This window comes from Salvelinus namaycush, unplaced genomic scaffold (assembly GCF_016432855.1).
Source record: "Salvelinus namaycush isolate Seneca unplaced genomic scaffold, SaNama_1.0 Scaffold3875, whole genome shotgun sequence".
In the NCBI taxonomy this organism is placed as follows: Eukaryota; Metazoa; Chordata; class Actinopteri; order Salmoniformes; family Salmonidae; genus Salvelinus; species Salvelinus namaycush.
In genome coordinates, this window is record NW_024060869.1 from 462 (window position 1) to 13,558 (window position 13,097).

General features: G+C 47.0%; 1 protein-coding gene across 1 annotated transcript; it reads left to right on the forward strand.

Annotated features, from left to right (window-relative positions):
* Window positions 1-436: 436 nt before the first annotated feature.
* Window positions 437-12,756, forward strand: lap3 (leucine aminopeptidase 3; the record flags this gene model as incomplete). Its single annotated transcript, XM_038985860.1, has 9 exons — window positions 437-612; window positions 883-1,047; window positions 1,945-2,000; window positions 5,565-5,667; window positions 5,861-5,985; window positions 8,190-8,278; window positions 8,735-8,837; window positions 9,683-9,762; window positions 12,709-12,756. Coding segments are annotated over 9 exons (930 nt in total), but the record flags the coding sequence as incomplete, so codon positions are not given.
* Window positions 12,757-13,097: the final 341 nt, after the last annotated feature.

The following is a 13,097-nucleotide window of genomic DNA, read 5'->3' on the forward strand; positions in this document are numbered from 1 at the left end:
TAACAGCCAGTCTGTCTGTCAGGGTTCTCCAGAACCATGTGTTGACCCATATAGAGGTGGACGGGTGTAATAACAGCCAGTCTGTCTGTCAGGGTTCTCCAGAACCATGTGTTGACCCATATAGAGGTGGACGGGTGTAATGACAGCCAGTCTGTCTGTCAGGGTTCTCCAGAACCATGTGTTGACCCATATAGAGGTGGATGGGTGTAATAACAGCCAGTCTGTCTGTCAGGGTTCTCCAGAACCATGTGTTGACCCATATAGAGGTGGATGGGTGTAATAACAGCCAGTCTGTCTGTCAGGGTTCTCCAGAACCATGTGTTGACCCATATAGAGGTGGACGGGTGTAATAACAGCCAGTCTGTCTCTCAGGAGGCTGCCGGGTTCTCCAGGACCATGCGTTGACCCATATAGAGGTGGACGGGTGTAATAACAGCCAGTCTGTCTCTCAGGAGGCTGCCGGGTTCTCCAGGACCATGCGTTGACCCATATAGAGGTGGACGGGTGTAATGACAGCCAGTCAGCAGCAGAGGGAGCTGTTCTGGGGATGTTTACTTACGATGACCTGAAAACCAAGAAGAAGACCAGAGTCACCACACAGCTGCATGGCAGGTACACACACACACACACACACACACACACACACACACACACACACACACACACACACACACACACACACACACACACACACACAGATACACACACACACACACACACACACACACACACACACACACACACACACACACACACACACACACACACACACACTCAATCACACTGACACGAACACGGACATCCACTGACTCTCTCTAACCTGTGTGTGTGTGTGTGTGTGTGTGTGTGTGTGTGTGTGCGTGTGCGTGTGTGTGTGTCCAGTGGGTGTGTGTCTGGCTGGGAGAAGGGCGTGTTGTACGGAGAAGGGCAGAACCTGGCCCGTTACCTGATGGAAGCTCCAGCCAATCATGTCACTCCATCAGTCTTCGCTGACACCATCACAAACAGACTGGCTCCCTACGCCGACCACGTCACCGTCCATAAGAGGTACGGAGGGGGACTGGGGGGAGGAGGGACCTGAGGGATGAGGGACTGGGGGAAGGAGGGACTGGGGGAGGGGGGAGGGGACTGGGGAGAGGAGGGATGAGGGGACTGGGGGGAGGAGGAGGGATTGGGGGGAGGAAGGACTGGGGGGAAGAGGAGGGACTGGAGGGACGAGGGACTGGGGGGAGGAGGGACTGGGGGGACGAGGGGACTGGGGGAGGAGGGACGAGGAGACTGGGGGGAGGAGGGACTGGAGGGACGAGGGACTGGGGGGACAAGGGGACTGAGGGGAGGAGGGACTGGGGGAAGGAGGGACTGGAGGGACGAGGGACTGGGGGGGACGAGGGGACTGGAGGGACGAGGGCCTGGGGGAGGAGGGACGAGGGGACTGGGGGGAGGAGGGACTGGAGGGACGAGGGCCTGGGGGAGGAGGGACGAGGGGACTGGAGGGACGAGGGACTGGGGGGACAAGGGGACTGAGGGGAGGAGGGACTGGGGGGACGAGGGGACTGGGGGGAGGAGGAGGGACTGGGGGGAGGAGGAGGGACTGGGGGGAGGAGGAGGGACTGGGGGGACTGGGGCGAGGAGGGACTGGGGGAAGGAGGGTCTGGGGGGAGGAGGAGGAGGGACTGGGGTGACTGGGGGGAGGAGGGACTGGAGGGAGGAGGAGGAGGGTGGAGGGAGGAGGAGGAGGGACTGGGGTGACTGGGGCGAGGAGGGACTGGGGGAAGGAGGAGGAGGGACTGGAGGGAGGATGTAACATTTATTTTGACAAAACAGTTTAATTACGGATGTCATTAACAAGTGTGTGTGTGTGTGTGTGTGTGTGTGTGTGTGTGTGTGTGTGTGTGTGTGTGTGTGTGTGTGTGTGTGTGTGTGTGTGTGTGTGTGTGTGTGCAGGTCTCAAGAGTGGATAGAGGAGCAGCAGATGGGAGCGTTCCTCAGTGTTTCTAAAGGTGATAGATGGGAGGGTTCCTCAGTGTTTCTAAAGGTGATAGATGGGAGGGTTCCTCAGTGTTTCTAAAGGTGATAGATGGGAGGGTTCCTCAGTGTTTCTAAAGGTGATAGATGGGAGGGTTCCTCAGTGTTTCTAAAGGTGATAGATGGGAGGGTTCCTCAGTGTTTGTAAAGGTGATAGATGGGAGGGTTCCTCAGTGTTTCTAAAGGTGATAGATGGGAGGGTTCCTCAGTGTTTCTAAAGGTGATAGATGGGAGGGTTCCTCAGTGTTTCTAAAGGTGATAGATGGGAGGGTTCCTCAGTGTTTCTAGAGGTGATAGATGGGAGGGTTCCTCAGTGTTTCTAAAGGTGATAGATGGGAGGGTTCCTCAGTGTTTCTAAAGGTGATAGATGGGAGGGTTCCTCAGTGTTTCTAGAGGTGATAGATGGGAGGGTTCCTCAGTGTTTCTAAAGGTGATAGATGGGAGGGTTCCTCAGTGTTTCTAAAGGTGATAGATGGGAGGGTTCCTCAGTGTTTCTAAAGGTGATAGATGGGAGGGTTCCTCAGTGTTTCTAAAGGTGATAGATGGGAGGGTTCCTCAGTGTTTCTAAAGGTGATAGATGGGAGGGTTCCTCAGTGTTTCTAAAGGTGATAGATGGGAGGGTTCCTCAGTGTTTCTAAAGGTGATAGATGGGAGGGTTCCTCAGTGTTTCTAAAGGTGATAGATGGGAGGGTTCCTCAGTGTTTCTAAAGGTGATAGATGGGAGGGTTCCTCAGTGTTTCTAAAGGTGATAGATGGGAGGGTTCCTCAGTGTTTCTAAAGGTGATAGATGGGAGGGTTCCTCAGTGTTTCTAAATGTGATAGATGGGAGGGTTCCTCAGTGTTTCTAAAGGTGATAGATGGGAGGGTTCCTCAGTGTTTCTAGAGGTGATAGATGGGAGGGTTCCTCAGTGTTTCTAAAGGTGATAGATGGGAGGGTTCCTCAGTGTTTCTAAAGGTGATAGATGGGAGGGTTCCTCAGTGTTTCTAGAGGTGATAGATGGGAGGGTTCCTCAGTGTTTCTAAAGGTGATAGATGGGAGGGTTCCTCAGTGTTTCTAAAGGTGATAGATGGGAGGGTTCCTCAGTGTTTCTAAAGGTGATAGATGGGAGGGTTCCTCAGTGTTTCTAAAGGTGATAGATGGGAGGGTTCCTCAGTGTTTCTAAAGGTGATAGATGGGAGGGTTCCTCAGTGTTTCTAAAGGTGATAGATGGGAGGGTTCCTCAGTGTTTCTAAAGGTGATAGATGGGAGGGTTCCTAAGTGTTTCTAAAGGTGATAGATGGGAGGGTTCCTCAGTGTTTCTAAAGGTGATAGATGGGAGGGTTCCTCAGTGTTTCTAAAGGTGATAGATGGGAGGGTTCCTCAGTGTTTCTAAAGGTGATAGATGGGAGGGTTCCTCAGTGTTTCTAAAGGTGATAGATGGGAGGGTTCCTCAGTGTTTCTAAAGGTGATAGATGGGAGGGTTCCTCAGTGTTTCTAAAGGTGATAGATGGGAGGGTTCCTCAGTGTTTCTAAAGGTGATAGATGGGAGGGTTCCTCAGTGTTTCTAAAGGTGATAGATGGGAGGGTTCCTCAGTGTTTCTAAAGGTGATAGATGGGAGGGTTCCTCAGTGTTTCTAAAGGTGATAGATGGGAGGGTTCCTCAGTGTTTCTAAAGGTGATAGATGGGAGGGTTCCTCAGTGTTTCTAAATGTGATAGATGGGAGGGTTCCTCAGTGTTTCTAAATGTGATAGATGGGAGGGTTCCTCAGTGTTTCTAAAGGTGATAGATGGGAGGGTTCCTCAGTGTTTCTAAAGGTGATAGATGGGAGGGTTCCTCAGTGTTTCTAAAGGTGATAGATGGGAGGGTTCCTCAGTGTTTCTAAAGGTGATAGATGGGAGGGTTCCTCAGTGTTTCTAAAGGTGATAGATGGGAGGGTTCCTCAGTGTTTCTAAAGGTGATAGATGGGAGGGTTCCTCAGTGTTTCTAAAGGTGATAGATGGGAGGGTTCCTCAGTGTTTCTAAAGGTGATAGATGGGAGGGTTCCTCAGTGTTTCTAAAGGTGATAGATGGGAGGGTTCCTCAGTGTTTCTAAAGGTGATAGATGGGAGGGTTCCTCAGTGTTTCTAAAGGTGATAGATGGGAGGGTTCCTCAGTGTTTCTAAAGGTGATAGATGGGAGGGTTCCTCAGTGTTTCTAAAGGTGATAGATGGGAGGGTTCCTCAGTGTTTCTAAAGGTGATAGATGGGAGGGTTCCTCAGTGTTTCTAAAGGTGATAGATGGGAGGGTTCCTCAGTGTTTCTAAATGTGATAGATGGGAGGGTTCCTCAGTGTTTCTAAAGGTGATAGATGGGAGGGTTCCTCAGTGTTTCTAAAGGTGATAGATGGGAGGGTTCCTCAGTGTTTCTAAAGGTGATAGATGGGAGGGTTCCTCAGTGTTTCTAAAGGTGATAGATGGGAGGGTTCCTCAGTGTTTCTAAAGGTGATAGATGGGAGGGTTCCTCAGTGTTTCTAAAGGTGATAGATGGGAGGGTTCCTCAGTGTTTCTAAAGGTGATAGATGGGAGGGTTCCTCAGTGTTTCTAAAGGTGATAGATGGGAGGGTTCCTCAGTGTTTCTAAAGGTGATAGATGGGAGGGTTCCTCAGTGTTTCTAAAGGTGATAGATGGGAGGGTTCCTCAGTGTTTCTAAAGGTGATAGATGGGAGGGTTCCTCAGTGTTTCTAAAGGTGATAGATGGGAGGGTTCCTCAGTGTTTCTAAAGGTGATAGATGGGAGGGTTCCTCAGTGTTTCTAAAGGTGATAGATGGGAGGGTTCCTCAGTGTTTCTAAAGGTGATAGATGGGAGGGTTCCTCAGTGTTTCTAAAGGTGATAGATGGGAGGGTTCCTCAGTGTTTCTAAAGGTGATAGATGGGAGGGTTCCTCAGTGTTTCTAAAGGTGATAGATGGGAGGGTTCCTCAGTGTTTCTAAAGGTGATAGATGGGAGGGTTCCTCAGTGTTTCTAAAGGTGATAGATGGGAGGGTTCCTCAGTGTTTCTAAAGGTGATAGATGGGAGGGTTCCTCAGTGTTTCTAAAGGTGATAGATGGGAGGGTTCCTCAGTGTTTCTAAAGGTGATAGATGGGAGGGTTCCTCAGTGTTTCTAAAGGTGATAGATGGGAGGGTTCCTCAGTGTTTCTAAAGGTGATAGATGGGAGGGTTCCTCAGTGTTTCTAAAGGTGATAGATGGGAGGGTTCCTCAGTGTTTCTAAAGGTGATAGATGGGAGGGTTCCTCAGTGTTCTGATGTCCAGAAGCTCTTTTCGGTAGCAGCAACATTATGTCGAAAATAAGTTACAAAAAATGCGAAAAAACACACAAAATGGCACAAATTGGTTCTGAGTAAAACGGCAGCCTCCATTCTATTTAAAAGGAAACTTTTATTGTCTTCCTCAACATGTTTTGTTGTTGATATTGTTACTGTTGAGAGGAGAAGTCCCAGGAACCATTTCACTGTACCGTTTATACCCTGCTGTCTCCTGTGCACGTGATAAATAAACATTTTATTTGTTGTTGTTGTTTAGGCTCAGAGGAACCGCCTGTCTTCCTGGAGCTGCACTACAACGGTTGTCCTGACAACACACAGTGTCCTCTACTGCTGGTGGGCAAGGGCATCACCTTTGACAGGTACACACATCACACGTCACTGCTGTCCAATCAGGGTGCTCTATTCACTGTGTTGGACACACTAGTGGTTAAAATATCAGCTGGTGTTTTGTTTTTAAAGATTCCTAGTCTCATTTATTTGATACAAATGTTAACTGTTACTTAACTCTCTCTCTGTCTCTCTCTCTGTCTCTCTCTCTGTCTCTCTATCTAGTGGTGGTATCAGTCTAAAGCCTTCGTCAGGTATGGACGCTATGAGGGCTGATATGGGAGGAGCCGCCACTGTGTGTTCCGCCATCGTCACGGCAGCAGCCCTCAACCTGCCAATCAACATCATAGGTGAGCTTGCGGCGATGTGACGCGCTAGCCAATCAGTGTCTAGAGCAGGGCTTCTTCAGGAACAGGGTTGGAGTTAGTTGTGCAGCCCCTCAACAGAACCCAAAATATAAGTTTTACTGGTAAACCATGTAAAGACCTGCAGCTTGTCTTCTAGAAGTTTCTAGTTTGACCTGCAGCTTGTCTCCTAGAAGTTTCTAGTTTGACCTGCAGCTTGTCTCCTAGAAGTTTCTAGTTTGACCTGCAGCTTGTCTTCTAGAAGTTTCTAGTTTGACCTGCAGCTTGTCTCCTAGAAGTTTCTAGTTTGACCTGCAGCTTGTCTCCTAGAAGTTTCTAGTTTGACCTGCAGCTTGTCTCCTAGAAGTTTCTAGTTTGATCTGCAGCTTGTCTTCTAGAAGTTTCTAGTTTGACCTGCAGCTTGTCTCCTAGAAGTGTCTAGTTTGACCTGCAGCTTGTCTCCTAGAAGTTTCTAGTTTGACCTGCAGCTTGTCTCCTAGAAGTGTCTAGTTTGACCTGCAGCTTGTCTCCTAGAAGTTTCTAGTTTGACCTGCAGCTTGTCTTCTAGAAGTTTCTAGTTTGACCTGCAGCTTGTCTCCTAGAAGTTTCTAGTTTGACCTGCAGCTTGTCTCCTAGAAGTTTCTAGTTTGACCTGCAGCTTGTCTTCTAGAAGTTTCTAGTTTGACCTGCAGCTTGTCTCCTAGAAGTTTCTAGTTTGACCTGCAGCTTGTCTCCTAGAAGTTTCTAGTTTGACCTGCAGCTTGTCTCCTAGAAGTTTCTAGTTTGATCTGCAGCTTGTCTTCTAGAAGTTTCTAGTTTGACCTGCAGCTTGTCTCCTAGAAGTTTCTAGTTTGACCTGCAGCTTGTCTCCTAGAAGTTTCTAGTTTGACCTGCAGCTTGTCTCCTAGAAGTTTCTAGTTTGACCTGCAGCTTGTCTCCTAGAAGTTTCTAGTTTGACCTGCAGCTTGTCTTCTAGAAGTTTCTAGTTTGACCTGCAGCTTGTCTCCTAGAAGTTTCTAGTTGGACCTGCAGCTTGTCTCCTAGAAGTTTCTAGTTGGACCTGCAGCTTGTCTCCTAGAAGTTTCTAGTTTGACCTGCAGCTTGTCTTCTAGAAGTTTCTAGTTTGACCTGCACCTTGTCTCCTAGAAGTTTCTAGTTTGACCTGCACCTTGTCTCCTAGAAGTTTCTAGTTTGACCTGCACCTTGTCTCCTAGAAGTTTCTAGTTTGATCTGCACCTTGTCTCCTAGAAGTGTCTAGTTTGACCTGCAGCTTGTCTCCTAGAAGTGTCTAGTTTGACCTGCAGCTTGTCTTCTAGAAGTTTCTAGTTTGACCTGCAGCTTGTCTCCTAGACGTTTCTAGTTTGATCTGCAGCTTGTCTTCTAGAAGTTTTTAGTTTGACCTGCAGCTTGTCTCCTAGAAGTTTCTAGTTTGACCTGCAGCTTGTCTCCTAGAAGTTTCTAGTTTGACCTGCAGCTTGTCTCCTAGAAGTTTATAGTTTGACCTGCAGCTTGTCTCCTAGAAGTTTCTAGTTTGACCTGCAGCTTGTCTCCTAGAAGTTTCTAGTTTGACCTGCAGCTTGTCTCCTAGAAGTTTCTAGTTTGACCTGCAGCTTGTCTCCTAGAAGTTTCTAGTTTGACCTGCAGCTTGTCTCCTAGAAGTTTCTAGTTTGACCTGCAGCTTGTCTCCTAGAAGTTTCTAGTTTGACCTGCAGCTTGTCTTCTAGAAGTTTCTAGTTTGACCTGCGGCTTGTCTCCTAGAAGTTTCTAGTTTGACCTGCAGCTTGTCTTCTAGAAGTTTCTAGTTTGACCTGCAGCTTGTCTCCTAGAAGTTTCTAGTTTGACCTGCAGCTTGTCTTCTAGAAGTTTCTAGTTTGACCTGCAGCTTGTCTTCTAGAAGTTTCTAGTTTGACCTGCAGCTTGTCTTCTAGAAGTTTCTAGTTTGACCTGCAGCTTGTCTCCTAGAAGTTTATAGTTTGACCTGCAGCTTGTCTCCTAGAAGTTTCTAGTTTGACCTGCAGCTTGTCTTCTAGAAGTTTCTAGTTTGACCTGCAGCTTGTCTCCTAGAAGTTTCTAGTTTGACCTGCAGCTTGTCTCCTAGAAGTTTCTAGTTGGACCTGCAGCTTGTCTCCTAGAAGTTTCTAGTTTGACCTGCAGCTAGTCTTCTAGAAGTTTCTACACAGGAAGTAGTAATGTGTGTTATTAACTCCCAGGTCTAGCACCTCTCTGTGAGAACATGCCCAGTGGGAAAGCCAACAAGCCTGGAGACGTCGTCACCGCCAAGAACGGCAAAACCATACAGGTATTTGTTACCGTGGCTACTAAACCACACAGGTATTTGTTACCGTGGCTACTAAGCCACGCAGGTATTTGTTACCGTGGCTACTAAGCCACGCAGGTATTTGTTACCGTGGCTACTAAGCCACGCAGGTATTTGTTACCGTGGATACTAAACCACGCAGGTATTTGTTACCGTGGTTACTAAACCACGAAGGTATTTGTTACCGTGGCTACTAAGCCACGCATGTATTTGTTACCGTGGCTACTAAGCCACGCAGGTATTTGTTACCGTGGCTACTAAGCCACGCAGGTATTTGTTACCGTGGATACTAAACCACGCAGGTATTTGTTACCGTGGTTACTAAACCACGAAGGTATTTGTTAGCGTGGCTACTAAACCACGCAGGTATTTGTTACCGTGGCTACTAAACCTGCAGGTCTTTGTTTACATCAAATTAAGTATTTTGTGTGTGTGTAGGTGGACAACACGGACGCAGAGGGACGGTTGATCCTAGCAGATGCTCTCTGTTACGCTCACAGCTTCAACCCCAGGGCCATCGTCAACGCTGCTACCCTCACTGGTTAGTACACTGTGTGTTGGTGGGCCATCGTCAACGCTGCTACCCTCACTGGTTAGTACACTGTGTGTTGGTGGGCCATCGTCAACGCTGCTACCCTCACTGGTTAGTACACTGTGTGTTGGTGAGAGGGCCATCGTCAACGCTGCTACCCTCACTGGTTAGTACACTGTGTGTTGGTGGGCCATCGTCAACGCTGCTACCCTCACTGGTTAGTACACTGTGTGTTGGTGGGCCATCGTCAACGCTGCTACCCTCACTGGTTAGTACACTGTGTGTTGGTGAGAGGGCCATCGTCAACGCTGCTACCCTCACTGGTTAGTACACTGTGTGTTGGTGAGAGGGCCATCGTCAACGCTGCTACCCTCACTGGTTAGTACACTGTGTGTTGGTGAGACGGCCATCGTCAACGCTGCTACCCTCACTGGTTAGTACACTGTGTGTTGGTGAGAGGGCCATCGTCAACGCTGCTACCCTCACTGGTTAGTACACTGTGTGTTGGTGAGAGGGCCATCGTCAACGCTGCTACCCTCACTGGTTAGTACACTGTGTGTTGGTGAGAGGGCCATCGTCAACGCTGCTACCCTCACTGGTTAGTACACTGTGTGTTGGTGAGAGGGCCATCGTCAACGCTGCTACCCTCACTGGTTAGTACACTGTGTGTTGGTGAGACGGCCATCGTCAACGCTGCTACCCTCACTGGTTAGTACACTGTGTGTTGGTGAGAGGGCCATCGTCAACGCTGCTACCCTCACTGGTTAGTACACTGTGTGTTGGTGAGACGGCCATCGCTGTTCACTAAACAGCTAGTCTATTGGTCACTGGTGTTTTCTCTCTCTGTCTCTCAGGAGCGATGGACGTCGCTCTGGGTTCAGCAGCCACGGGAGTCTTCACCAACTCTGACTGGCTCTGGGAGCAGCTTCACAAGGTGACACACACACACACACACACACACACACACACACACACACACACACACACACACACACACACACACACACACACACACACACACACACACACACAGTATACTGAAAAACCATCCTGTATTATAATTGGGTACGTTGGGTTCTTCTATCAAATGTCTCACGTTTGGAAATCAACTAAAATGTATTGAACTTGTTTGAAAAAAACATTATTTTGCACAATATTATGAACAGAAAAGATCTGAAATTCATATTTCCTGTAACTTTCTGACGAGGCAACACATGGAAATGCCCCTGTGTGTCTGTGGTTTCTGTGCCTTCAGAAAGTGGACATACCCCTTGACTTATTACAGCCTGGATTCAAAATGGATTCCATGTCTTTCTCGCCCATAATAACAAAGTGAAAACATGGTTTTAGAAATTGTTACATTTATTGAAAATGAAATACTGAAATATCTAAGTATTCACACCCCTGAGTCAATACAGTAGCACCTTTGGGGGCCATTACAGCTGGGAGTCTGTCTGGGTAAATCTCTAAGAGTGATTACAGCTGAGAGTCTTCCTGGGTAAATCTCTAAGAGTGATTACAGCTGAGAGTCTTCCTGGGTAAATCTCTAAGAGTGATTACAGCTGGGAGTCTTCCTGGGTAAGTCTCTCAGAGTGATTACAGCTGGGAGTCTTCCTGGGTACGTCTCTAAGAGTCATTACAGCTGTGAGTCTTCCTGGGTAAGTCTCTCAGAGTGATTACAGCTGGGAGTCTTCCTGGGTAAGTCTCTAAGAGTCATTACAGCTGGGAGTCTTCCTGGGTAAGTCTCTAAGAGTGATTACAGCTGGGAGTCTTCCTGGGTAAGTCTCTAAGAGTGATTACAGCTGGGAGTCTTCCTGGGTAAGTCTCTAAGAGTGATTACAGCTGGGAGTCTTCCTGGGTACGTCTCTAAGAGTCATTACAGCTGGGAGTCTTCCTGGGTAAGTCTCCAAGAGTCATTACAGCTGGGAGTCTTCCTGGGTAAGTCTCCAAGAGTCATTACAGCTGGGAGTCTTCCTGGGTAAGTCTCTGAGAGTGATTACAGCTGGGAGTCTTTCTGGGTAAGTCTCTGAGAGTCATTACAGCTGGGAGTCTTCCTGGGTACGTCTCTAAGTGATTACAGCTGTGAGTCTTTCTGGGTAAATCTCTAAGAGTGATTACAGCTGGGAGTCTTCCTGGGTAAGTCTCTAAGAGTCATTACAGCTGGGAGTCTTCCTGGGTAAGTCTCTAAGCGTCATTACAGCTGGGAGTCTTCCTGGGTAAGTCTCTAAGAGTGATTACAGCTGGGAGTCTTTCTGGGTAAATCTCTAAGAGTGATTACAGCTGGGAGTCTTCTTGGGTAAGTCTCTAAGAGTGATTACAGCTGGGAGTGTTTCTGGGTAAATCTCTAAGAGTGATTACAGCTGGGAGTCTTTCTGGGTAAATCTCTAAGTGATTACAGCTGTGTCTTTCTGGGTAAATCTCTAAGAGTGATTACAGCTGGGAGTGTTTCTGGGTAAATCTCTAAGAGTGATTACAGCTGGGAGTGTTTCTGGGTAAATCTCTAAGAGTCATTACAGCTGTGAGTGTTTCTGGGTAAATCTCTAAGTGATTACAGCTGTGTCTTTCTGGGTAAATCTCTAAGAGTGATTACAGCTGGGAGTGTTTCTGGGTAAATCTCTAAGAGTGATTACAGCTGGGAGTGTTTCTGGGTAAATCTCTAAGAGTCATTACAGCTGGGAGTGTTTCTGGGTAAATCTCTAAGAGTGATTACAGCTGGGAGTGTTTCTGGGTAAATCTCTAAGAGTCATTACAGCTGTGAGTGTTTCTGGGTAAATCTCTAAGTGATTACAGCTGTGAGTCTTTCTGGGTAAATCTCTAAGAGTGATTACAGCTGTGAGTCTTTCTGGGTAAATCTTTAAGAGTGATTACAGCTGTGAGTCCTTCTGGGTAAATATCTAAGAGTCATTACAGCTGGGAGTCTTCTTGGGTAAGTCTCTAAGAGTCATTACAGCTGGGGGTCTTCTTGGGTAAGTCTCTAAGAGTGATTACAGCTGTGAGTCCTTCTGGGTAAATCTCTAAGAGATTACAGCTGTGAGTCTTTCTGGGTAAATCTCTAAAAGCTTTCCACTCCTGGATTGTTCAAAATTTTCCCATTTTATTATTTTCAAAACTGCTTCAAGCTCTGTCAAATTGGTTTGTTGATCGTTGCTAGAAAACCATTTTCAGGTCAGACCATATATTTAAGTAACTGCTGAAAGGTGAATTAATCTCCCAGTGTCTGGTGGAAAGCAGACTGAACCAGGTTTTAATAAAGGATTTTGCCTGTGTTTATCTCCATTCTGTTTCTTGTTTTATCCTGAAAAACCCCCCTCTGGGATGTGTGGGACGGTAGCGTCCCACTTGGCCAAAAGCCAGAAAACATGCAGAGCGCCAAATTCAAATATATTACTATAAAAATCAATCTTTCATGAAATCACACATGAAAGACACCAAATTAAAGCTACACTGGTTGTGAATCCAACATGTCTGATTTCAAAAAGGATTTATGGCGAAAGCACACCAAACGATTATGTTAGGTCGGTACATAGCCACAGAAAAACACAGCCATTGTCCCAGCCAAAGATAGTAGTCACAAAAAGCAGAAATAGAGATAAAACGAATCACTAACCTTTGATGATCTTCATCAGATGGCACTCATAGGACTTCATGTTACACAATACATGTATGTTTTGTTCATGTCTAAGTAGCTACTTTTTGCTAGCATGTTTAGTGCACGTGTCCAAACGCTCGCGAAGGTGCAGGCGAACTCGGACGAAAACTTAAAAAAGTTATATAACAGGTCGAATAAACTGGTCAAACTAAGTAGAGAATCAATCTTCAGGATGTTGTTATCATAACTATCCAATAACGTTCCAACCGGAGCATTCGTTTTTGTCTACAGAGTAATGGAAACACATGGCCATCTCATGACTAGCGCGCGTGACCAGGAACTAGCATTCTGCCAGAACAATGACTGAAACACCTCCCATCCGGCCCCACATCACACTAGGGGCTTCATTCCACGTTCTACCGACTGGTGACATCTAGTGGAAGGCGTGGGAAGTGCAAACAGATCCATATATTACAGGGAATTGAATAGGCGATGAGTTGAACATTGACCACTCTAAGAATTCTCACTTCCTGTTTGGATTTTTTCTCAGGTTTTTGCCTGCCATATGAGTTCTGTTATACTCACAGACATCCTTCAAACAGTTTTAGAAATTTCAGAGTGTTTTCTATCCAATAGTAATAATAATATGCATATATTAGTATCTGGGACAGAGTAGGAGG